This window comes from Poeciliopsis prolifica, unplaced genomic scaffold (genome assembly GCF_027474105.1).
Source record: "Poeciliopsis prolifica strain line A6 unplaced genomic scaffold, Auburn_PproV2 SCAFFOLD048, whole genome shotgun sequence".
NCBI classification, from domain to species: domain Eukaryota; kingdom Metazoa; phylum Chordata; class Actinopteri; order Cyprinodontiformes; family Poeciliidae; genus Poeciliopsis; species Poeciliopsis prolifica.
The window spans coordinates 3,484,591-3,511,216 of record NW_026562423.1 but is presented as its reverse complement, the minus strand read 5'-3'; the positions used below and the strand labels follow the sequence as shown (position 1 = coordinate 3,511,216).

At 41.9% G+C, this 26,626-nt stretch overlaps 1 protein-coding gene across 1 annotated transcript in view; it reads left to right on the top strand.

The window, feature by feature from the left end:
* Nucleotides 1-23,013, top strand: part of LOC129377498 (protein shisa-6) — an 87,595-nt gene extending 64,582 nt beyond the window's left edge. The window contains 5 exon segments of the mRNA XM_055057489.1: nt 11,795-11,857; nt 14,267-14,287; nt 18,368-18,520; nt 20,646-20,749; nt 20,939-23,013. Of these exon segments, the coding sequence (XP_054913464.1) occupies nt 11,795-11,857; nt 14,267-14,287; nt 18,368-18,520; nt 20,646-20,749; nt 20,939-21,805 (1,208 nt within the window). The 3' untranslated portion in view covers nt 21,806-23,013.
* Nucleotides 23,014-26,626: the final 3,613 nt, after the last annotated feature.

Genomic DNA, 26,626 nt, shown 5'->3' with positions numbered 1-26,626 from the left:
TCAAATGGAAAGGCTTCCAATATGTTCTTGCATATGATTTTTTTAGTAAACAATCCACACAAATTTGTTTTTCTATTGTTTCTGATTGTTGTGTGAAGATGTTGTTCAAATATTTTGTAGACACCTATAGACTTTTATCTAAAGTTTGTCCGAGATTTTAACAAGAAAAGAATAAGGAAAAAAAACACAACAATGACATACCAATACTCGGGTATCAGTATCGGCCCTGTAATTCACTTGATATCGGATCGAAATCAAAATGTGCAGTATCGCACACTTCTGTTGGAAACTGTGCATCTTGCCTCCATCTCGCATGTCTGCACTACTAAAAAGGTTGAAAGAGTAGAAACATCTTTTTAAGGTTCTATAGGTGTAAGAGGACTCATTCATCAGCAACGCAGATCAGAGAAATTAAAAACAGAAGTTGGTGCAGAAATTCTACATTCGCTGGTTCTTATAGTTTTGGCTGAATGAGACAAATACCTTTAGATAAAAGTTAAGCTTTGAGTTCAAATGGTCATTTTTCTTAATTACAAAGCATTACCCTCAGTAGCCACTGAGTTAAGCCAAAATTAGCAGAGCAGCAAGTTCTATTAACAAAACTCTGAAGCTTTATCATCAATGCTGCAATTGGGTCAGCGTTAAGCTTCCTGCTCTGCCAGGGAAATCAATGGATAGGTGGAAGCTGCTTCTATCCAGGGGCCTGAAGCTTTGTCCCCACTAATCGAGTGAAGTGGGGCTATTATGGCAGTTAACATTTAGCTATTAAATGTGAACACTCTTTGTCAGTTGTTAAATGTCAGGCCCACGGTGGCTTCTGTTTCCTCCACATCCTCGGCGGCGAGAGGAAGGCAGGGAGGTGTTACTAACAGCACAGCACGCTGACAACTGAGCCGGCGGGACTCCACTATCTGTATTCATACCTGTCACATGGATTCACACACACATACATGTGTGTGTGTGCACTCTGAAGCCCTCTTGGCAGCGCAAGCTCCTTTTTGGGGCTGTCATAGCGCCGGCATGTTGCTTGGCAGGGCTAAAAGAGCAGAATAGCTGCTGGTTTTAGAGAGGGATGCCATGAGTGGAGCGGAGCAGAGAGCAGACGATGACTTTCTTATGAATTTGCGGTGGGTGGTGTGGAGGTGAAGTGAGGGGCCCAGGGAGCGCTGTGAGGGCTTGTGATCACTCGCCCATGTTGATGGTTCTCTCCACTTTTTATTGCAGCACTCCACCAAATCCTTATGTTTTTTTTTCTCTTATCTGCTTTTTGTCTCACTTTATCCAGCGTCCAGTGTATTTCTGCCTCCGTGGCCCCTCGCTCACTTCCCCACTGCTCCTCTGTCTGCTCTTGTGTGTTTTTGAGTGATATCAAGCCTTAAGGCTTTTCATTATGTTGTGTTTATCTGTCTGTAGTGTATTCTAGTCTGTCTGAGTTCACTATTCTCCGTGCATTTTGAAGATCTTGCAAGAGTTCGAAGCTAAAACTTTAAGGGTGTTTTCCCCGATGTGCTGGTGTGGACCAATCAATTATTTGGACTTTGGGTAAAGGTATGCCATGCATTACTGATTCTTTTAAGGGCATTGGACAACTTTTGTTGGAAGGCTAAATAATCACCTTTTTAAATTAGAGTTCTCTCATTTGTAAATGATAGTCCTGCAAGAAAGTTCTAGATTCAGATTTAAGATGGTGCCTTTCTGATGTCATCCATCGATTGAGCTTTCATTGCAGGGACATTAGAGTTTGGTCTTTGTATCAGGGGTACAAAGGGTACTTTAAAGAGAATGTTGTTCATCCAGTTTTAACGTCTTGGTTTCCATTGTGCGCCGCAGTACAGTGGACTTAATTCACCAATGTCCGTGTGATATAAAGTTGACCTTTAATGATGTACCCGAGGCTAGAATACTCCTGTATGAATGTAAACACCCTCATGGGAGGAAAGGATGACCTTTTAAATTGTTCTGGATGAGATTATTCTCCACAGATATTTGTTTAAACTTTTTTTTTTTTTTAAATCATAAAAATAAACGACTCAGACTAACATCATTTCCCTGTCTCGTCACAATGCTATCTGCTCTCCCACCCCTGTCAACATTTATCGCACGCCAGTTCCCGGTGGAACAGTTTCTGTCTATCCAGCTCCTGACTTCTTGCTTTTTCTGCTGTGGGAAGTGGAAGAGTTGAGGATTCTGGCATTTCACGAGATTGTTTTCCTGCAAATTGCTTTTACTTGACATAATGAAGTTGACTTTTGGCAATGCACGGGTGCCAAGTCAAACACCCTGATGACCATGTTTGTCTGCATGGATAAATGAGCTGCTGTGCCTTAGCAGTCAAAGTCCTGGCAGTGTATCATCTTCCCCCCCACTCCCACCCCTCTCTTTTATTAGCACAAAGAGTTATAAAAGTTTTCATCATTGATCGTTTTCCCTTTAGTCACTACATGTCTCTTCCAGCTTCCCACATCTACAGTCCATAATTCTGCTTGAAAATAGCTCTTGTCAGATGTGGATGACAGCATTTATACAGAAGCCTGATTTTCAATTGGATTTAGTGTGGACTTTGACTAGGGCATTCTGCTTTACAGTGGAGTATCTCCAAATGTAATTGTGTCATCATCCTGCACATTTCTTTGCAATCTTTTAAAGGTTTCCAAACTGAATGCACACTAATAAACATAATTCATTTTACCTTTAATTCCTTTTAAGCTGTCCTATTCTTGCTGCTGATAATATCACACAGCAAAATGCAGCCGCCACCGTGCTTTGCAGCTTCCCTGTGATCGAGTAAGTTTTCTGACACGTTGAAGACAAAATCATGTCAACTTTTTTGCATTTTTATTTCTATAAAGTTTAAAGTTGTAAATTCGTTTCACTTTTAAGCTGCAGTTAATTGTTCTGGCCATTTGTCTCAAGGGGTGTGGACACTTCTTGCAAGGCACTGCCACATTTCCTTCTCATGAAAAGTAGGCGGGATTCCCGCCTGGATCATCAAAGAACACAGAAATCAATGGCAGTCACAGAAATACGCCGACAAGTGTGTAACTACAATTAGCTCCGCGATTGCTTATCTAACCTTGGCAGGGGGTTTCAAGGTGCTTTCCAGTTGGCTCACTCTCCCTTGGCATGCCTCCCCTGAGTGCTTTATATGGACGTGATGCTTGGAAGTGTGATGTGAAACAAAATGCCACACCAAATGTCATATTACTGACTCACTTGCCCGCCATCTGGATGTTATTATGCAAACTCGCCAAGGAGGTATTCTCCAGAGAACCCTTACTGTGTAAGCAAAGGGAAATTTAATGTGATTAATCCTTTTGTGGAGTTGCAGGCGACTGTATCCAGAGGAATGCGCGTGCGACCGGTTTCCGCAGCTCGCCGATCGTAGATGCGTTTGAGGCCGATTAAACCATTAAGTCTCACAAAACACGCCGCCGCGTCATCCGCCTGCTGGCAGCACAAACAGCCATTTAGCGATTTAACTCCGGTAATCTGAAGGGGGCCATGTCAGTCACAAAGGACCGCTGGCTTCGAATGCGCTTTAGCACGACAAGCTAGGGAGGTAAATGCAAGTGCCAACAGACACCAAGGTACGCGGGAGGAAACTTTAATCACTAATAGGTTCCCGGGGTTGCCTCAGAGTAACGCTGTGTGTGGAGGTTATTTTCTGACATAAGCTTAAGGAGGCCAGGAAGGTGACGAGGCTGCGGGGTGTCAGGAGCTGATAAGCGGAAGGAGAGTTTTGGTGGGAGGCTAACTGTGCTGGAGTTTCTTGAATGAATTTAATTGGTCTCCAGATTATGATGGGATCACTGAACGAAGCCGCCCGGGGTCTTAATGAGCCTCGGCCCTTCTCTGATTCTGCTCGGTTGGCTTCTGAAGCTCACGCCCGTCTCCTCAGAGCCCCGCGGACCGGGGCTTTGAGTGGAAATCGCCAGAGTGAGATCAGAATTTGAGAAAATTGCCTACTGTTGGTTCACATTTGGGTTTTTTTTTAGCTGTGCGTGCAAATGGGCGATGGGGGGCTTACTGCAGAGTAGTCCAGGAAGTTGTATTAAAAGTCCCAACTTCATTCCTGTGAGCATTAAACTCATGGCTGCAGAGAAACTGAACATTACGTCTGTATTGCCGAACTTTCTGAAATGCAGTTTTGTTTGTTTGTTTGCCTGGTACATCTGTGAAACAGTTTTTAGTCCCTAAGGAATTTCTCTACAAGCCATTACTAACACCCAGGAGAATTTGAGGGGGAAAAAAAGCCTGAGTCTGAAAGTCACTTTCAATCACTAGATGCTTTTCGTTTTCTGTTTGATCCCGTCTGTCTGATCAGTTAAAAAACTTTCATTCTTAAGGTGTTTTCAGAACTGATAATCCTGGAGATTCTGTTTGATTGGGGACCAAACTTATTACATTTTTTACATTTACTCAGTGAAAAAGAGTCAGAGTTTGAAATCTCTTGTTAATAAGTTTTTTTATTTTATTTTAAAGACAATAAAAAGATTTAAAAAGCTCTTTAGAGACGAATCGTATTTTCTACGTCTCAATGTTTCATTCTGACTGTGGAAGAAAGTGAAATCCTGTCAGAAGATCACAGACATTGAGAAGAAAAGAATATAGCATATACATATTTTTTTATCCATTTAATATTTAAACATCTGTCTGTTGTCAAAAATCTGGGCTTTGAAGATATTGGCAGCATCCAAGATGTGTTAGCATTTGATAAAAAATTGCATTGTCTATGAAATACATGCAGAGTCAGCTATTGTAACAATACTGCATCCAGAATGGATCCTCCATCAACTTGTTTTGTTTTAATGTTGAACAGGACACACCTACGATTCATATTTTCAGTGCTGGTTTATGTCTTCTTTGGTTTCAGCTCTTTAAGAGAAATCAGTGTTGGTCGAAGTTGGCTTCACAGTCCAAAACTTTCCACCATCCAGAGGTTAGAAATTTTACACAGAATTCACAATTTTCCCTCAAGATTAAGAAAATAAAAACATCTATCCATCTATTTTCTAACACCCTTGTCCCTCATGGGGTCAGGAGGTGCTGGTGCGTCTCCAGCTAACGTTCCGGACGAGAGGCGGGGTCAGCCTGGACGGGTCGCCAGTCTGTCACTGGGCAGCACAGACAGACAAGACAAACAACCATGAGGGAGAATTTAGAGAAGAATAAAAACATGTTGATGTAAAAAGTACTACATTCACCTTTAATTCACATTAAATAATTCAGGTTTAATAAATAAAAAAACAACCCAAGTTTAAAATAATAAAATTCTGCTCCAGGCGTTGGTTTGTGCAGTCAGGATTCACAGGACGGGTTTCTGCTGTTGATGTTTTTACCATGAAGGTCATGTTTGTGCATCTGTAGCAGCTCAGTGGAACACAGCACCGCCGCGCCGGCATGTTAAAACTTTATTTAGCGTTTCATTTCACACTCTTACCAGCAGTTTCGGAGGGGTCAGCCGGATTGCTGTGGAGTGAACTGGACCTCCACTGCATCTGCAAACACGTGAAACAAAACAGGTTGAGGACTTGGCATGAGAATAACATAAATAATAAACAACTCCTTTCTCGGGAGCTCAAGGTTTTCTTCTGCTACATTGAGTTCACAGTTTACTGTGATGAGAAATTTGCCATTTCAACACAGCAGAAGTGATTCGTTTAGTCCAATTATCCGGGTCCAATTCAGCCTGAAACATACAAATGGCTGCATCTTACTCGGCGCTGTATTCCTCCCCGTTGTGTTTCTTCCGAGTCATTTGTGTAGATTCTAAAATTGTTTTGAATATTTATGGTTGCCTGAATTCTCATTAGCACAATATCCATAATGTGGCAAAACTCAGAGCAGGTATTCAATTCTGTCTCACTAAGAATTTAACTGTCATGTCCTCATTACGGCTCAGCCTGCTCCTGTTTGGTGCTGATTAGCTCTATTAATTTTTTTTTTTCTTCTAGTGCTAGGCAGCTGCTTAAATTAATCAGAGGCCGGTCATTAGGGCTGCCATTGCAAAAGCATTTAAGCACAAGTTACTTATTCTTTTGTTTCCCTCTTGGTTTTTTTTTTTGGGGGGGGGGGTGGATTCCTGGACACCCCTTACATAGAGACATTAAGCATTTCCCCACTTTTTTCAAATGTTTTTAAGAAAAGAGTGATTCCAATCGTCTTTCTTACATTAATCCATCATCAAGTCAACTCCAACTTCCTCCACAGACTGTCTCTACCCAGTTGTCCTTGCAGGGTGGCTGGGGGGCTGGTTCCTGTTTCCAGCAGTCATTGGGCGAGAGGCGAGATGCGCCCAGAACTGGCTGCCAGTCCATCACTGAGACACACAGGACAGACAGCCATCCACACACACGCACACACACACACACACACACACACACACACACACACACACACACACACACACACACACACACACACACACACACACACACACACACACACACACCTAAGGGCAATTTAAAAGAGATAATTTAAGCCAACACTGATGTTCATGGACTGTGAGAGGAGGCCAAAGTCCCTGGGGAGAACCCATGTATGGATGGGGAAACACTGGATCTATGTAGAAAGATCCCAGGGTGGGATTCAGCCCAGGAGTTTAGCACAACGTCTTATTAGAGCTAAGTTACAAACTTTAATGGATGTTAAATTGTTTTTTGTGGATTTTAATGATTTTATAAAGGGAACAATGACTGTACATCAACAGGAATACATCACAGAAATATGCAATACGTAACAGTACATTTTCATCATATACTGATAAAAATGAGCCAAAGAAGCTCATTTTCATCAGTACATGATTTGCTTCATGACAGATTTCAGTGTATAGCTACTGTAATTTACCATGAAAACAAGTCACATCCGGAAGATAAGATATAAAAGCATATCAGATCGTTTAAAAATGATTCAAGACATGAGTACATTTTTGATGATCTAGAAACCATTGCTTAAGCGTTTTCCTGAAAGAGTGCAGTGATGTAATGTTTCTTAGTTCTGATGGTGATGTATTGCAACAATCTGAAGCCCGAACAGGAAGACAGTCCTGCGCCACTCCACTACTTTGTTACTTTTTCTAAAACGTGAACATTAAAACAAACCACACACAGCTTTGGATGTCAAATGGTTTTGAGAGATTGTAGTATTCGTCAAAGCAAACTCTTCATGCAGCCTTGCTAAGTGCCTGACATGTGAATGGTTCTCCTGTTTAAGGCAGGATAGCACTTGGATTTACAGATTGTATGTGGAATTAATTGTCCATCATAATTATTATTATTATTATTGTGGCAAAAGTGACATTTCTGGAAATCAGCCAAGTTGTCGTGATACCCAGAGGGGAAAAGAACCTCTGCAGAAAGACGAGTCAGTTTGCAAGTTAGTCTGTTTTGGAATCGATTGGTTGGCCAACTCTCACCTATGAGAGGTAAATTATTTGACAAAACTAATGGACAATGCAGCTAAAAAGCTCGACACTTGAGTATGGTCAGAAAGTATCATTTTGTTTTTGCCTCTCTGTCGGAACCAAATCATCAAACTAATTTTGTAAACCCAGGCAACATAACAAAAAAAAAAAAAAGCTGTTTTTCGGCACATTTTGAAAACACCAACTCTGCCCATCCAAAAGCAGCGACTATCGCTTCAAAATCTCCGACCGCAGCTTGGAGACATTTTTTATCACGTTGAGTACTGTTTAATATGTTCGGCAGAGAGAGCCTCGGATGTGTGTGGATTTACCGCCGTTTGAGCAATATTTGTAGTGAGAGTCGCTGTTAAGCAGAGATATGAGTAAAGAGAAAGGAGGAACACAGACAAGACACATGCCATCTATCTTCATAGCCTGAGCAAATATCGAGAGCTATGATGTGAGAGCGCCGAGCCTCGCTCTCCTCCTTCACTTCAGTGACAGATGTAAATTGATGTTTCACCAGTTGGCTCTAATGCATTTTTAAACAGGCACAGCAGCAGACAGCATAAGAACGTGTCGCGGCGGCATTACTATGACGGAGCCACCGTCTATTTCTGCCTCCTCCTGACACGTGACCCGCAAAAGCCACATATACGCACTCAAACACACACGCATGCACACTGCTGAGAATGGCTGTCATTCATCATCTTTCCCAGTACAATGGGCTCAGTAAAGGTCCCATCTTTCAACTAAAGCACCTCCACAGTGCAGTGCCCAGCCGAGCACCACGCCACTGCATCACGTCTCCTGTCATCTGCAAAACACTCCTTACCCAGCGGGAGGGTGGATGATTGGCTGGAACTCTTGATTCTGTGGCTTGAAATTAAAACCACTCTCCTGACTGAGGCGGAAGATAACGCACACACACACACGGCCAAAAAAATGTCGCCGCTCGTTAACGCCGACCACCTTCAAATCTAAAGTAGTCAGGAGATTTCTTTGGCATCATCTGGCGGAAACGTTAGCAGGAAATTGTATCCCCTGAGCCGTATCGAAGATCTTGGTTGTGGATAGTCTATTTGTGTGTGTGAGTGTGGGCGTGTGTGTGTGTGTGTGTGTCTCTTTCTGTTGCCCACTAATAGACTGGCGACCTGTCTGAGGCGTCCTCCACTTTCCACGTATATTTCTAGCTTCTCATTAGACTGATGAAGTTGATGTGGAAAATGACTTCTTTTTTACACATCCACTGTAATTTAAGTTTAGAACAACCTGTCCTATTGAAGCTGTGGTAAAACACTTGAACAGTTGTATGGTAAGGACACAGAAGGGATGTTCAGACCATCAGATCCAGTGTTCAGTGGACTTTATCACATTTCTGTCTCCTGGTTTGGAGGGAATAAGCCAAGCCAGCATAATTTCATAAGCTATGTGTATAATACCGCTGTAGGAAGAGAAATGTGTTTCCATCTATATTTCTACACATTCTAATTTTTTTTAAAAAAAAGCCAAAACTTATCTCAGGCGGGCATAAAAACCTTTTTACAAAATTGATGAATTATGCCATTTTTACTTTTGAAATACTTCAAAATAGGCATAAAAAGTGAATTAAAACAGTTTGTGTGTCCTTGAGTACAATGTAGTTCATCTCTATCTGTGTGAGAATGAGTGCATGAATGGGTGACTGATAGTACTGTAAAGTGCTTTGGAGAATATGAGGAAAACACCAACGGTTGGTATTATGACCTAAAGTTTTAAACCAGATATTTAGGGGGAAATACTTACTCTTATTACCCTGGTCATCTGATTTTACCCTGATAAATGTAGTGGAAGCATAGGGGGATAACAATAACCCCAATAAGTACACCTCACTGTTATATTGTGAAAGTCAGTTTTATCGTAGATGCATCGACTCCAGTGGCGAGATACAGATGCCAACATTATGCTCAGTCCAAACCAAAACAGAATCAGAGCCACATGTTAACTTGTTAGATGTGCTGGTGATATGGTCTGACTTCTTTTCTTTTAGTGAACCATTAAAAGCATTTAGAAAAACAAAAAAAATGTTGCAGCCGGGCTACGCGGCTATGTCAGAAACCTTTCTCAGATCAGCATTGTCAACACTCACTCAGGAGCATTGAGGCGGCTACAAACAGGCAAGACTGGTTTATTCTGGGAGAAAATGGGAAAACTGTTTTATGTGTAGTTTTGCAAAAGGGGTTCTGTAGCAGGAATCATGGTAAACCATTCCCCTGTGTGCTAAAGGTACGCTATGTCTGTGTGTGAGCCTGCTGCCACTGGGGCGGAGGAAGCTGTCGTGTTAAATGAAATTTCCTCATTCATTTCCTCTGACTTCGTAAGTGTGATTCTGTGAGTCCAAGCTGGCGCGGATTTCCATCACAATACATAGCAGAACAATGTGGCTCACAGGGTTACCACACGAAGCCTGATGGTGTGACAGTGACAGCCTGTGTTGAAAATAGCCGTCTGTCATAAAAATTCGAAAAGATGTCACTTTGGAGGGCTGCTGGGCTCCTCGCAGTGCTTCTATGTTTTATGTTTCTCCTTTATCTGCTCATTGTGTTTACTGGTTTTTGTTGCTGAAGCTTTTGAATGTCACCGCGGCGCTACATGAACGCAGCCGACGTTTCTATTTCGGGCTTTTCGTGAACGCACCACGGCCGCTGCCTATTATTATCTCCACTTGTTGGAATAAAAAGTAAAACGGTTTGAATTTTAGATGAGTTCACGGCTAAACCATGTTAGACAATCGCACTCTGCAGAAGCGCCTTGAGCTGTGTTGCGCTATCTGGAGACGATCAAAGGCTTTTCTGCTGTTAACACAAGTAAAAAGGAGCATTTAAATGACCTAAACGAGAGAATTTAAAAACACGTACAATTATCTATGGCTCAGGATTTGGTATCGGATCTGATTTAAAAATGATTCTTGTGTAACAAAAAGTTTTAGATCAGGAGTTTAAGTGACGGACAAAATTTTCTCAGGCTTGACTGAACAGTGGAGTCTTACTGGCCGGTTAATAGCCTAGTTATTTAACAACACCCAGTGTTTTTATAGTGTAAATAAAGGTGTCTTTCTGTTAATTAGAAAACGTGTGCTATTTGAATTTTCAACTGATGAAATCATTTAATTCAATGAAAAACCTATCCAAACCAAGCTGTTGCCGCATTTCACTCAAGGTTATATAATCTAGACAATTTGAAGCAGTCTAAAGCAGCTCATGAAATCCCCACCAAATGAGAGACGTGGTATTAAAAACCGAGGTGGGAGCAAGTCAAACCAGAGCTGTAACATCCCCACAGCACTCACAATAACTAAACAAATGAGTTTCTGTGGAGTGGATCTGGCCACAAGCGGTGGGAACTGAAGGAAGGCGTTTCTCCGCCCCCACTTCTCCTAAACCCCCGGGGAGGTAAGGTGGTGTAGAAATGGGGCTGCAATTTTCCCCCCATTTTTTTCTGGAAGATGTATTTACTTGTTTTGGCCTGCGATGAATTCAAACCCAGTTACCTCAAAATGGATGTTGCTTATGCAATGTGAAGTTGCAGTAAATGCCTGTGTGTTCCTCGGTAGTAGCTGCGCCTTATAAAACACAGACCGGTCAGCAACTATTCCTGTTCCATTAATCTTCCAGCAGCTTCTTGCGCTCTGCATATATATTATCGTTTTTAATAGGACGCATCGATTCAAGTGGTCGCTGTGTATGACTTACTCTTAAATACAATTTGCCTGTGTGTTCCAGGACAAGATGTGATAAATATTGCATACTGACCATGCTTTATGTTTTTCTTTTCTTTTTTTTTTTTTTTTTTTTTGCTACTCTAATGTATTTGCTGTTGGCTCTTCTTCTCTGGATGCTATTTGCTGTAAACAGGCTTTTTGGGTAGAGATGAAGTCTAAGAAGTCCCAATTCTCACTCTGTCCACTGTGCTAATTTAGCAAATATAATTCAAAAAATAAATAAAGGGATATTTCATCTACTTAAAAAAAAATTAAAAAATCATAATTTTGCATTCAACTCAAATGGTAACTAGACTGAACTTATATATTGCTTTTCATTTTGATGACACAAACACTCACACATTTATACACTGATACGCAGAGCATTAGGCAATTTGGGGTACATTGACATGCTGCTGGAGGAAGCTGGAATTGAACCTACAACCTTCCGATCACAAATCGACTACAGAGTCCATGGTTTTTTGCCCTCAAAAAAAAAAAAAACATAGACGCCATTGAAAGCCAACGTTTAAGACGACTTCAGTGGAATATCCCTTTAAATGCCTCTCCTTCACACCACTGTGTTTGCACTCTGACACCTGGAGCTCCTCTTGGACATTCAACAGACCTTTCACTGCTTTTTGTCATTGCAGGTGCCCATCAGCACAGCTATAACCATGTGGCTCTAGGTAGCCCCACACGCACACCTAAGAATGGTAAGAAAAAGTGACTGAAGTGACTTCTTGGCTCAGCTCTGTGTTCGAGAGGCGGCTCTTGGAAAAAGACGGGCGGACAAACCCGATGACACGCGCCTCCCTTTCAGTTTCGCTCCGTATGCAATGCCTTGCAAAAGTATTCATACCTCTTGGGGGTTTTCCAGCTTTTTGTCACATTACAGTGGCAAGCTGCAACGTATTTTTTTGAGGTTTTATACAGCAGACATATGGGAAAACTGGTGCATAATAAGCAGTAGAGCCCACCTGTGGGTCATTAAATCGCAGTATAAATGCAGCTGTGCAGTAAAGATTTCAGAGATTTGGTGGAGAATATTGCAAACAGGATGATGAAGACCAAGGAACGCAGCAGCAGACAGGTCAGGCAGAAAGCAGGGCTAATAGGTATTGAAGGAATTAGCCACTAGGAAACTTTAGAAAAAATGAAACTTTACTTGGAAGACCAGAAAAACAAACATGGCCAGAGAAACCACTAGAAAGCTAAGAAAGTAACTCTGGAGGAGCAGCGGAAAGCTACAGCTCAGGTGGGAGAATCAGTAGTAAGGAGAACTACCAGTCATGTTGCACAGATTTAGCCTATAGATAACATTTGTCAAACTCAAGGTCCCGGGGTGGGAGGAGAGCATATTCAGCCCGTCATTAGGTTTTATGTGGCCCTCTACACTCCAGACATACATGACTAGAACTTTATAGATATCAGTTGTGTGCCTATATATTGTTTTGTCAGATAAAAACTCTCCTTAAAACCCCGTCAGACGTCACGTCCATAATGGATTTCAGGGTTTAAGCAAATACAAAAATAGGGGTTTAGTCATTTGAATGATTCACTGACCAGTTTATTATTGACCTATGGCAATGAAGTTCTAAATCTGGACTAGGTGTGGGTAAGCGTCACGCGTTAGATAAGACAAGCATTGCTCTGAAACTAGAGAAGGCAATTGTCTGTTTTGTATAAAAAATTTGAATTTCAGTTCATGGGAGGCTAATAAAAATAAAAACCCGCTCACAGTATAAACATTTTCAATATTTCCAGTGATAATATTTGAAGTTATTTTTGGAAATATTGTCAATCATTAAACTGTAGGATTTTTTCAAAGTTGAATGTCCATCCTAAAGGACATCAGGAGTTGAGATCTATATAAGCCAACACTTATTTAATTAGTGTTGCCAGCTTAAGAGAAAAGTATCTCAGCATTTTACAGCTTATGTGTAATTTCATTATTCATTTATTTTATTTTTGTGATTTTTCTTTTAAACTCAGAATATTTTGAATGATAAAAGACTGAGTTTTTTTTGCTTGTAAAGAAAAAAAAATCTACAAATTGTGACAACATGTTCAAGTCGAGCGGACTGCGGATACTTTTCCAAGGCACTGTACAAAATAAAAAAGGAGCCTCTTTTTCTGTTGGACTGAATCTTGGGAGCGCCACGGTCTCCATTTCTTCTTCTGTTCTTCAAACAAAACACAACTGGCCGGGATTGGACTCGGTGTTCTTTCCAGGTCGTCCCATGGTGACAGGCGGTGTGGATGCCTCACTGTAACCCGCTGTGATCCAGAGAAACAAAAGTTATCGCCGAAACTCGATAGTACCCAAGAGAAGCAACACCACAAATCGTTTTGTTATTACTGATGTCATTCAGCTCTCAAGTGTAAATTGTTCTTGTGAGGGTTGCCGAGGCTGATCCGGGGTTGCAGACTCCCACGTTTAAAGGCGTAGCAGAAAATCCCAGAACAAACAGCAAAGAGCCACCGATCTGAAAACAAACCCCGCCGTTTAGATTCGGTTTGTTTCATTTCCTTCTTGTATATTTCATTTAACAGCAGAAAACAGGAAAAAAATATTTCAAATATGCAGGAAACGCGTCTGACGTCTTGCAGTCAGAGCAGCTCTTTCCTTTTGTGGACATAATTGACCATATGGCGTAGACACACTCACCCAGATAAGCAAGCCACACACTGGGAACAAATGCCTGGAGATCTGTGAGAAACATGAAAAATCCATTTCAACAACATATCTAACACAGCCACTTTGATCACAGTCTGGCTAAAATCCTTTCGCATTTCAGCATGCAGTGTGTTTCCCAGATAAAACCCAATGTTCCGAGTCTCTCTGCGGCCCACTACTGACACAACCGGAGCACGCTGCTCTACATCACACGCACAAAATGGCAAATCGGGCACAGACTCCGGAACCGGAGCCTCCGGAGGCGAAGGCTGAATTCATCAGAATAATTGTTTGTGGGAGGATTTTCTGCACTGGTCATGCTGAATGTGGAGAAGGTTTGTGTGCGGTGTGTTTTCTGCCCCCTCTTGCCATCAACATGTTTCTGAAAACACTACTGTTGTTTTTTGTTGTTGTTGTTGTTGTTGTTTTTACTTGGGTTTGGTAGCTCACCGATCATTGAGACGTGGTAAGTCATACATACATATTTGATTTGATATAAATGTTTCTTCACGCCATTTGACCTCGCATCCTGTACATCCTCCACACACACACGCCCTCGCGTTTCTGTCCTCCTTTCTTCCACATCGGCTGATGTGTTTTTTGTTTTTTCAGACCTGATTTAAGTAGATTTGAAAGCCCGTGTGGTTTCAAATACTGGGTTCAAACTAATATTAGATTTTACGTGATTGCAAATGCGCAACCCAAACCAAGGTTTTAAGTTGTGACTTAAATCTTACTGCCAACAAATTCTACGACTGAGTTTGTCATTTTTGTGGGCCTAAAGTCAAGCCAGGTCAAAATACAGTTTCATATTTACGCCAAAATGTAAAAAAAAAACAAAAAACTTGTAACTTGGCCAAAAACAGCAGGAAGAGCTGTGATAATATTGACTATTGTTAGTTTCTGCATCATGACTGTTTTGTTTTAAAGTAAGAGACCCAGAGTAGAAATAAATATGTATTTATTCCAACCCACTAACTTTACATAAAAAGACTAAAAAATAAAAAAAAAGTCAAAAGATAATGACTATTAATTAGACTCCTAACCTGAAAACCACTGCAAGTTAAACACTGCAGCAGCCATGTTTGAAACTGATGTTCTCCGACAATAGGTTTGGTTAATAACTATTAATAAGTGCCAAGGGAAAATGTTAATAAAGTTGGTCATTTAGATCACATTGACTCAGGACACCTCTGTATTAATCATTATTATCCAAAGAGTCAATTATTGTTTTACCAATGCCCATATGGTGAGGTGTCTAAAGGAGTGAATGTTTGCGTTATGGCTCTCAAACAAAAAGTAAACAGAATTTTAAAAAATTTAAAAAAGAAGCAAACAGCTTTTCTCCTAAAGATTAAAATTTAACAAAAAACAATTTTTAAGAAATTCTTTATAGTTAGGCTAGTAACATTGAAGGAATGCAGATAAATTATGGAAAAATGGCAAAAAGGAGCGAAGAAAACACGACGGTCACTAAATCGTAAAGTAATCAGTGACAGTTGCCATAACCATTATTATTACTGATGATGATTGGTCATGGTGATATGAATTTGTCTGCAACTAAGGTTGATGACAAATTAGTTTTAAAAGCTAAAAACAACAGTTGCTACAATCAGCGTTCAAACCACCAGTTAACAAAGTGAAGCAGAAAGGAACACAATATTCTAAATCATTTACTGGATCAGAAATAAATAATTCAGTAAATGTTTATGGGCTATTGATTGTAGCCATCACTGAATGGCGTGATGCAACGCTAATCGAATTAAAATTTGTTGCAGCTTCCTGCACAAGCCAAATTTTTATATCATGAAGCTCATCATTCTAACTCACTCAAAGCACCATAAACAATTTGATAATTTATCATTTTCTTTTTATCCTGGTCCATTTTTCTCTGCTTAGAGACTCCAGAATCTCAGGTGACCAGTCTTACGTTGAGCCGTCATGCAGGTTTCTCTCCACAGTATTCGCACTCCAATTATTTATTTATTTATTGACATTGTCATTGAATTTGTTGGCAGTAACATATAATCAGGTTCTATGGTTTAAAGCTTTGTGTGAAATTGATCATTCCCAGAAGTCTGGGACTATTTGAGCCAGGTCTGTGTGGTTGTAGTGTCCGTCTTGATGAAGGGGTAACAACGTGTTTGCTCTATTGAACGCTGACAGCATGCCACATCCTGAGTCGGTTCTTCCTTGTTGGTGCAGGATTGCCGAACACTCCACTTACAGATCATTCACATCCTTCAGTCCCCATTCCATGCAGCTCCCGGGACCCCCAGCAGTTGTCCTATTCTGCCCCACTTTGTCCAGCTTCCCGTCCGTCCTGTTTCCTCTCCTTTTTTTTTTCTTTCGCTGTCCCTTTCAGAAGGTCTCATCTACATTTTTACTGCATTTTAGCCTCGTGCTCTCCATCTTGCAGAAATGTACTAAAGCCCACCTTTTTTTTTTTTTTATCTGTTCAATGGAGGCTGCGTTAGAGCCGCACCCATGCTGCTGCTCTGCACTGTGACAGACTCGAGGCTCGCAGGGGAAGTGAGATAGAGAAGCAGCCAGAGAGAAAATGAGGGAGAAGGGAATACTGGATGGACAAGAAAGAATTAAGAAGCGGAGAAAAGTGGGTGGCAGCATGGCGGGATAGATAAGATTGACAGAGTGAGGAAGACGGAGGTAAATGGGACAGACTCCGGATGCTTGCGCGCATGCATGCGTGCGAATGCGAGATAAAAAAAAAAGAAAAAAGAAAAAAAAAGAAAAGTAGAGTGAGAATAACAGAAGATTTAGGTCCTCGAGACATGCCTCTCGGCAGCAACCCACCCCGAGTGTCTTCCTGAAACCATATCACGTCGCTTCAACAACAGTCGGTCCGGGCGCCGCTCCCCCGCCCGACCCCAGATCACATCACAACGCTGTCATGAACAGGGTCACTCTCCAGCACACAGCGCCCGTTCCGTGTATTGTCTTGTTTTCTTCCACTCGTTTCCTTCTCAGAGCACCGTTTCCTCACGTCAAACCACCGCCTCACCTGTCGAGTCAGTCCCACAGTAAACGCTCGCTCAGTTATGTGATGTTTCCACCTATGGTGCCCCCACCCACCCCACAACCCCACTGCCACCGACAGCAAGCTGGAGTTTTAGATGCGCAACCGTTTCTGAAACGCAGGTACTTGGATGTTGAAGTTTTTTTTTTTGACAGAAATAGAACTTCAAAGGGAAGATTTGTGAAAGAACAGAACGATTGGAGCTCTTGCAAAGCTAACAGCCAGGAGAGTGTTTGGAGGCCGACTGTAAAAATGCTTTCGTCCTCATTTCTTCACACGTTTAATTTATATGCTGGCTTCCAAATCTATCAATAACCCTCGAACATCTTAACATTTTGAACCATTGGCTCCAGTTTATCTTAACATTTTATGAGATGGGCCAACACAAAGTGGAGAATAAAAGGGGGCATAGCAATGGTTTTCATAAGTCTCTACAAATGAAAATCTTCAGTGTGATGTATATGTATGTTCAGCTTCCCTCAGTTGACAACTAACAGAAGTTTCTGTTGGGGTGTCTCTTGGCTAGCTTTGCACACATACAGACTGATGTCCATGAGTAAACGCTCCAGCTCAGTCTGACTGACAGGGAGTTTCTGTGAACAGACGTTCTAAATTAATGAAACAGATTCTTGATTGGATTTATGTCTAAACACTGACTATTGTTTTAAAGGTTTTTGTAGCACTAGTGGGATTTGTTCCACAGCAACAAAAAGAAAGACACAGGGAAGACATGCAGCAAATGGTCTAAGGTCGGGAATTGAACCAGGGACAACTGCATGAGGAATGTAGCCTTTGCATGTGGTGTGCCTTGCTTTACCACTAGACCATTTTAACACTGGAATACAATTTTACTATTCTGGCTGGACAGGATAAATGGCATGATGTGCCGTTCATGAACCTGGCACTTCAAAAGTCCTTAGATCTTTAGACCAATAGCAACATTTTACAGACAAATTGCCTACACAGTACAATGATTTACATATTTACAAATCTATTTACGAAACAAATCTAATGACTTCTGTTTACACCTGACTATTTATATCCGTATCAAACTAAAGGGGTCTGAATGCAATTTCATTTGTAAAGAAATAAAAATACAGAATTCTCCTAGTATCCAAGAAAGACACTACTTTGTGTTGGTCAATCCCACAAAACCCCATGTATGATGTATAAAATACATTTCAATTTTTGGTTTTAATGTGAGGAAAATGTGAAGATGTGTCCTTTGTTAGCTTAGTTTACCTGCACCAAAAGGAACAGATTCAACCATAAATTATTTCCCCATAAGACGATGTTCTCAGAGCACCTTTAGAACCACCGGGAAATATTTGTACAACTAAGACTTCAGCTCCTCCATCAGCCTACTCTTGTTTCCCTCCACTTCAGCAGGTGGCCGTCTGTGCTGATCGCCTGGGGTCTCATCCGTGCTCGGTGTCTTTTGAAGGAGTTTGGGTTGGGAAGCCCATTATTTCTTCTTCTGTGTCTGTATATGTACGTATGTGTCTCCAGAGAACAATCGGATAAGCGGCATCCTGACCTCGCAGACGGAGCCATACGACCTGTCTTTCTCGCGCTCCTTCCAGAGCCTGTCTCACCTGCCGCCCTCCTACGAGGCGGCCGTCAAGGCCGACCTAAGCCGGTTCTCATCCCTGAAGAAACTCAGTAGGTCCAAGTTCACTGCACTAATGCAAGAGAAGGATCCTGGTCCTGGTGCCTGCATGAAAACCCCCCAAAAAATAGAAAGAAAAAAAGACCCCGCATCATGTATGCTTCCATGACTCCTTACTGGAAGCGGGAAGAATTAGGTTTTTTGGCTGTTTTGAGGTTGTCTAGCAGAAGCACTCATTCACAATACTCCAATTTGAGCAAATGTAAAGAGGAGTCGAGAGGTTTGGATCTAATTGAGGTATTCATTTCTCAGCTCTGATCCATCAGAAAATCAGTGGAGTCATCTCTCACAGACACTATGAGTCATTGATATTCGTTGCTTTTCCCTCCTCTCCACTTAAAGACTGCAGCCACCTATTCTCTCAGAGCAGAGAAGCCCAGCATTAAGTGGAGTGTTGTGCCCGGCCCGACGCAGCTTGGTTTTGTATTGATTTAGTGGCACTACGCTGGATTTCTGCTGCGTAATGAGGTCTCCTCTCCTGATATGATTTAAGGGAAACGCAAATATTCCTTGAGGCCTGCGTAATCTCATCCAGATCGCCCAACCTCACTGCTGGCACGCGCACAAAGTGAAGGATGACGACCGACGGCTCCTGCAGTCAGGGTTCACTCCACACTGGCGAACATGACGGCGGCTGCCAGCAACCGTTTCTGGCCAAAGTGTGAAATGGCTTTGCAGCACGCAGGGCTAGTTGTTATCCCTTCAACTGAAGAATGCTTGGGAAAAATTAAGATAACCGCTTTCGATGGGCATTAAATCAAAAGCAAATTAATTCAATTGTCACAACAGAAGCCGACCACAGAGCTGGTGTACAAAGCAGTACAAATATCCTCAGGCTGTGTCCTTCAGTCTTGCTAACTTTCTTTCTGCTTCCAAAGCAAATTATTTGTTGCAGCAAATAGCCAAAAGGCTCTGCTGTTTCCTTTTGTCGCCTAACTACTGTGGGCATGCTGACGGATCATGCAGGATTGTGCGAGAGGGAAGATAGAGCAGCGGTTTCATTGTTGAGATAATAAAAGAGAATAATGCTTCTGCTTATTAATGCAAATTGCTATCAAACTGAAGAAAAAAACATTTAGACTGTTGCCATGTAGGACAGTATACATCTCAAGTTATTAATTCACTCCATGATAATATGGTTGATGAGCTTGCAATGCCCTGCCCAGATCGCGCTGACTATTTCGCTTGAGAGAGGAACATCTTGTTTTTATTATCTCTCATAATGAATCGATTTGCAGCGAGCGCCCGTGGCTTGCCAAAGGGGATTTTGGCTGAATCAAATATGGACAGGTGGCATGAACACTTTTCCACTCATTACCAAAGAAGATAGCATCACACGCAAAAGTCATTTAGGAGCTCTCCATAAATTATTTCCGCTTGGTTTCATTCCTAATTTAGTACAGTGGCGGACCAGTTACTCACCGACATTCACGGACGCCGATTCCGTGTTTCTTTGGGCCAACTTTTGTATATGTGTGCCACCATGTTTGTAATTCAGTGATGAGTCTTTATGCATGTGATTGTGTTGTGTGGCATGACCTTGATTCCATGTTCTTCCCTACAATTGATCATCTGCGAAAGTCTTCCTGTCACTTTGTTCTGCCTCTAAATGCATGTTTTCTTGTCTGCCGACATAAGAGGCACTCACTCAGTAATATGAAACCTCTTGCAGCTCTCAAGGATGACCTGTTTTTGCCTGGAAACCAGTAGCATTCCAGCATGAGTGTATAAAGTGCCTGTATGTTTCCCTCCATGTCTGCGAAGTGAGCGTTCTGGTTTATAGATTTTCACATGACCTTTGAAAAGTTTCCCCCCTACACAGCCAGGGCTGACCGTAGCATTCCCGATGAAGCAAGGATATGTGGATGTTGTGTGCCTAGCATGTAATATGCAATTCCTCTACTTTCTATTACCCTTCATATGCTTGGAAAGGTGAAACAAAGATTGGTCTGTCAACATCGCTCTCTGCCATGTGTGCAATGTTCTACGCTTCCTCTTGATCCAATTTTTCCCTCCCCGTTGAAACATCTTCCTGTGTTTTCTTGTTCCTTCACATCCTGGATCTCCCTCTTCATCGCTCGCCTCCTTTTCTTTTCCTAATTATCATTTCCTCTGTAGCAGATAAAGAAGTTGATGACTACTACACCCGTAAGCGCCACCTGCCTGACCTGGCAGCAAGAAGCACTCTTCCTTTGCATGTTCTCAAAATGAGTCAAGAACAGGTGGGTGCACAAGGGTTAGATTTGAGTGAGCAGTCTTTAAAATGAGGTCATGTTCTCTGAAGCATGAAGTATAAGTGCCAGCTGTTAGCCTCCAGACTTCAGTCTTCAGTATATGATCATCCACTAGATTCCGACTAAACTGCTTCAGATTGTGAGTGAACTCACCCTACCTCTGTTTTTGCTCTCCAGCATCGGGAACAGCAGCAGCAGCAACTCCAAAGCCAGCCCCCACCATCCAGTATCTCCCAGGCCCCTCCTCAGTCGCAGTCTTCACAGCAACAGTCACAGCAAAGGCAGAGGCCTCGCCGTGTCCAACGGGCCATGTCCCAAGACCGCGTTCTGGTCCCACAAAGTGGTCCCCACCAGGACTACAACATGTCTTCGGAGGGCATGTCTCCCTATGGAGGCCGAATCCTCTCAGATGAACAGCTCCTGTCTGCTGAACGTCTTCGTTCCCAGGAGCGTCTTCTGCCACAGGACCGTCACACCTCGCAAGATCGCCTGTACTCCAAGGATCGCATGTACTCCAAGGACCGGCTCTTGTCCCAGGAGCACTTGTATTCGAAAGACCGCCATTACTCTCAAGAGCGCCTCTATTCGCAGGACCGCTTGTACTCGCAAGACCGCCTCCTGTCCCAAGACCCTCTTCTGTCGCCGGACAAGCTGATGATGTCCTTGAAGCGTGGCATGGTCAGCAGCATTTCTGGCGGCTTCTATGGCAGTGACAAGTCAATTTCCCGCGCCATTTCACACACTGACGTGTTCACACCGACCACGCCGCTTATGGATCGCTACAAGATGACCAAAATGCACTCCCATCCCAGTGCCTCGAACAATGGTGGTGGCGGCGGCAGCGGGGCACCGGGGACAGGGGTGGCCGTGCATTCCAACACGTTAGCCATGAACCACACAGCAAATAAAAGGCAAGTGTTTGCTTCCAGACGAACTCACACTGTGGAGCAGCTCCACTATATCCCACAGCACCACCAGCAGCAGCAGCAGCAGCAACAGCCACAGCACTACCGCACAGGCAGCAAGACTGAGGTGACTGTGTAACAGCAACCCAAACCTAAACTATGCTAGAAGAATCACTGCTGTACCAGGCAGTGGGGTCGATTGCAGAACATGGTTACACTTGCCACCTTGTAGAGTAGGAAGTAGAGACTACATTTTCCTTAACTGAAGATTCCAGGACCAAGATCATCCGCTAGCTTACTGTGAGACCGGAACAAAGAACTACACTGTACACTGCATAAACATGCCCAGCAAGATTTAAAGCCAGATTGGGTTATGGAAAGGGTGAGGTTGGGCATTGTCAAGTTAACCTGCCTAATATAACTTCCAGTTTTTGGATAATCCTATTGGTCCACAGTTTTAATGGCCTGCATCTGTGTATGTTTTAGTGGAAAACACTGATTGTGTCTGTTTAAGCCTTTATCAGTCCCCCTTTGTCCCAACAATCTGTGACCTTCTCTGGCAAATCTTAAGGGCTTTGCATGGTTATAGACAAAAAGTGATTCCTCTGTGACTTCTGTTGTGCAAAGCAGCACCATCACAGGCGATGAACAAGAGGGAGCCTGTAATATCTTTATAAATATATAAATAAATAAATGAAATAAAGGAATAAAAAGAATATTTTTACGCCCCATCTTACTCATAGCTCTAGAGAATCTCAAGAGAGAAACTGAAATGGATGTTATCTGCACTCGTATTTGGTGCCTGACAGATGTTCCATTTCTGAATATCAAGTGGTTTTGTGGGTTACAAAGCACAATCAATAGACAATATTCAGTTTTGGTTTATCTTTGACTTTGAATAGTGATGGCTAGCTTGTTTTGTTCTTAAAACAATGGCAATCTTGTTTTGTTTTTTTCTGTTTTTTTTTTTTTTTTTTTCATTTCTTGCTTCCAGTAGATAAATGTAAATAAGCTATCCTAGAAGCAGTATTATGGACAAGTCTGTACTGGATTAACTTTGTATTAGACTGTCTGTTTTAAATAGATTCTAAACAACTATAACTCATCACTGTTTTGTGAGTTCAAGATAGAAACCCACTTAACCAAGTATCTGAAAGGATAATCATCGTGTTTCTTTGCTTGGACGAGAAGAGAACGAATGTGCCGCCAACAACAAATGTACCACATTCATGTTTGGACGTAGTTTGTAGTCCACTGACGTTGGGAGACTGAAATTTCTCGGGTTCGGAGTCCAAGGCTTGTCAAAGTAGGGTCAAATAAATCATCCATATTTTTCTAAACATGCAACATGGCTCAGTGAGGTCTGTGTGTAATTTGTGTTTCTTGGTTGGACGTTTTCGTACTCGCCTGGACCACACCGATTACTTTTCCTGAGCTCTGCAGGGGAGTTGTGAAAATTAAATATAGGTAGCCTTTTTGATCTCAGCAGGGGGGGCAGGGGGATCAGTCACCGTGCAGATAAACATATTCATTCACAAGCCATTAGACAAGCAATGTACTTGCATCAGATTCACACTGACTGCCTCGATATAGAAGAAAATCAATAATAAAGTCTAAATTAATAGAAATCTGTCAAAAGGGACATTTTTTCATTTAAAACCACTTATCTGGATTTATTTACAGTTGCATAAAAAACTCAAGTAGATGTCAAGTTGAGATTGTTCAATTGAATATTAATGGCATGTAACATAACTAAAATGAGTTATTTGGTTAGCAAATGTGAAAAATTCGCCATACAGTGAGAAGAATGTCTAGAAATAAAATGGTGCTTGTAGTCTAGGAGGAGTTAAGGTTATTAAAATTTAAAACGTTCCTGTAGTGGATAACCTTCTTACTATTTTCATTTTACATAAATCTTTAACTCAGTTGGAGAGGGGTCAAGGCCATTTGGAGCTGTACGAAATGAAAAGACTTTGAACCTCTGTAACATTTGCATTTGATGGTTAATTGTACAGAAACCAATTGAAACTTAGTTGGAAAACAGAGGTTGGAAGCAATGCACTGCTTAACGGTCGTCTCATTTTAAACATAAATTCTTGATATCCTTGTTCTCTCTTAGGAACTGCAAAAAGAAGACCTAATTATATATATTTTTAAAGAGTTCAGGTAAGATAATGACTAAAAAATGCAGAATAAATCAGTTCACTGCACTTCTACTGGACAGACCAGTGACCTGCCTTCATAAACAATATTTTCATTTATGTCATATATGGTTCAGTTCATGTGGACTGGTCAAGACCTCAAGCACAAAACCGTATTATTGGGCTTTTTCCAAAATTACTCTTGCACATTTGGTCAAACTAAAGATGAGTGGATAAAATCAGCTGGTTGTTACAAAACAACATCTGTATTATTTAGTCAAACATAAAAATTCAGGGAGGTGGAGCAGCGGCAATGGAGGCCTCAGTCCTTGTGGCGGCGGTCGCAGGTTCGATTCCCAGCCTGGCGACATTTGCCGCAGGTCTTCCTCCTGTCTCATTACCCTCTTTCCTGTCGAACAGCTTTCCCGTAAAGGCCACTAAAAAAAAACTAAAAAACTTTCAAAATAAAAATTCAAAGATTATTACAAAAGTTCGGCAACATGGGTGAAATGCAAGACATCAAAAATGCAAATTAACCATTAGAACACTAAAGATCCAAAGGTCAGATGCTCTCCCCTGTGGATACTGCTGATTGCACAACTTGAAGAACAAATGACAAGGATTTCATAAAGGACTGTTTACACAGAGTGGATTTTACTCCTGATGTCTTTGCAAAATCTCTTCTTGTCTATTTAATTCCTCTCTCCAACCATCCACGGCATTTGATGTTTTTGAAATATTTGATGTTGTAAAAGCTGAACTCTACCTGCCATTCTGCAAAGTTCAGGAGTCATTTCTGACCACTTGTGAGCTCAGACACCGAGGCCTCCGCTCTGATTCCTTACAACTGGATCAAGATCTGGACTCTTGATCCAAGTTCTCCCACCATCCTCGCCTCTATGAGCCTTGCTTTGTGCACTAATGTACAGAAACGTGGAAGGAGTCATCCAGTGGTAGTTCCCAGATAGATGAGCAAATGAAAAGTTGTCCAAAATGTCAGGCTGTGCTGGACGAGTTAAAGATCTTGAAGTTAGAATCAACTCTGCACAAAACGCAACACTTCAATCACTACAACTGAGGGATGAACTGTTGCTGTCTCAGCAACTACTGAGGTTCAGGCAGCAAGAATCGGTTCCCGCTACTAACTCTGCAGAAAGTTTAAGTGTGAATTGATTTAATTCAATTTGGTTCATTTAGATAGTTTGCACCAAACGTCGTCTTGAGACGCTTCAGTTCAGTCATACATGCATCCAAACCTTATCTAGTTATCAAACAGTGCAATAAGTTCAATTCATTATTCAGAGTCGTTTTAAGGCTTCTCTCTGAGGAAACCCAGCAGATTGCGTTGAGTCACTGACTCCTCCTGGACTTTATGTCGTCTACCACTTCCTGGTTGAGTTGCTGTCATTCTGAATCACTTCCACTGGGTCACAATACTGCAAATGGCTCACTATGAAGCATTTAGAGACAAGCATGTTTAATGACTGGACCATTAGTAATGGTAAAGGTTGATCTTGTTCTACAGAACAGAGTGAAACACCTGAACGTGATCATTTTATAAGGTTCCTACAAGTTGGTCCACAGGTAAAGAAACAACTGCAGATCATCACTCCACAGACCTTAACTCTAAGAAAACATCCTTGCAGGCCAGCAGAGAAGAATGCTGTGTGCCGCGCCAATCTTTGTGCCTTTGCTGGGAGTGAAAACCTCTTTGTCTCTGTAGCAACTCGTAAACACACAAGAGGTTTTGTCCTTCTGGAACTGCTTCTGCTGAAGCTTGGTACTGTTTACAGTCCAGGCTGCCAACTTTAAAGAGTCGGGTGTGTAGTTGTGTACCTGAGGATGTCCAGCAGCCGCTGGGCTGAGCTGTGACTCAGTCTGACGTCTGAATTTAAAATATGGAGGATTCTGATGCAGGTCAGTGCAGCTTGGAACCTTCTTTACATTCATAGAAATCCATGGGTTTGAATTTGCATGGCAAACAAAGACGGCTTCAACCCCCCCCCCACTGTATCCAAACATACCAAGGAATAGAAAAGAAACCACAGTAATAAGTTTGGTTTTTCAATTTACACTGATGTTTGAGCCCATCAGCATTTAAATGAAAATATGCGACTGCAATCAAACCGAATAACATGAATGAGAGAGCAGCTAAAAATGTCAGAGGATAGATGTGACGCTCCGACTCAGACTGAAGACATTGACCAGAAAAATAATGACTTGCTTCTCAAATGACTTAAAATGCGCAAACGTTGTTTTATCGCCTATCGGCGCTGCTTTTTCTGGCAAACGTGAGCCGAGGCCGGGAAGCCTTGACGTGTCGTTGTTCTCCGCCTGGCTTGTTTTGTGGCCAGACGGCGCCGTCGGGTCAGAACGCTCAGATCGTCACGTCCGAATGTTAAACAGACGTTTCCATGTCAGACCTCAGCAGTGGCGCACAAAGGCAGCAGTCCGGGCATTTTGTTTGAAAGAGAAAAGAATCAGCTTATTCTTCATAGAAAGTAGAGCAGTTATTTATATTTATACGTTATACAAATGTAAGAATGAAAAAAAAAAAATATATATATATATATATATAAACAACATGCAGACAATGTTTGGTGCTTCTATCTGGAAAAGACTCTTACTGAGTTTTTAAATGATTCTCTGTTCATATATAAGCGCTCTTACAGAGGGTAGCAGTTCCTCTGAGTGCTCATTTAAAAATAAAAGAAAATATTAATGGAAGAACATTGTGTTTTTTAGCCTCGTTACACACATTGTAAAAATGGATTTTTTTTGTCTTTAAATGATGAACCCTCTCTTTGGATGCGCAGGAC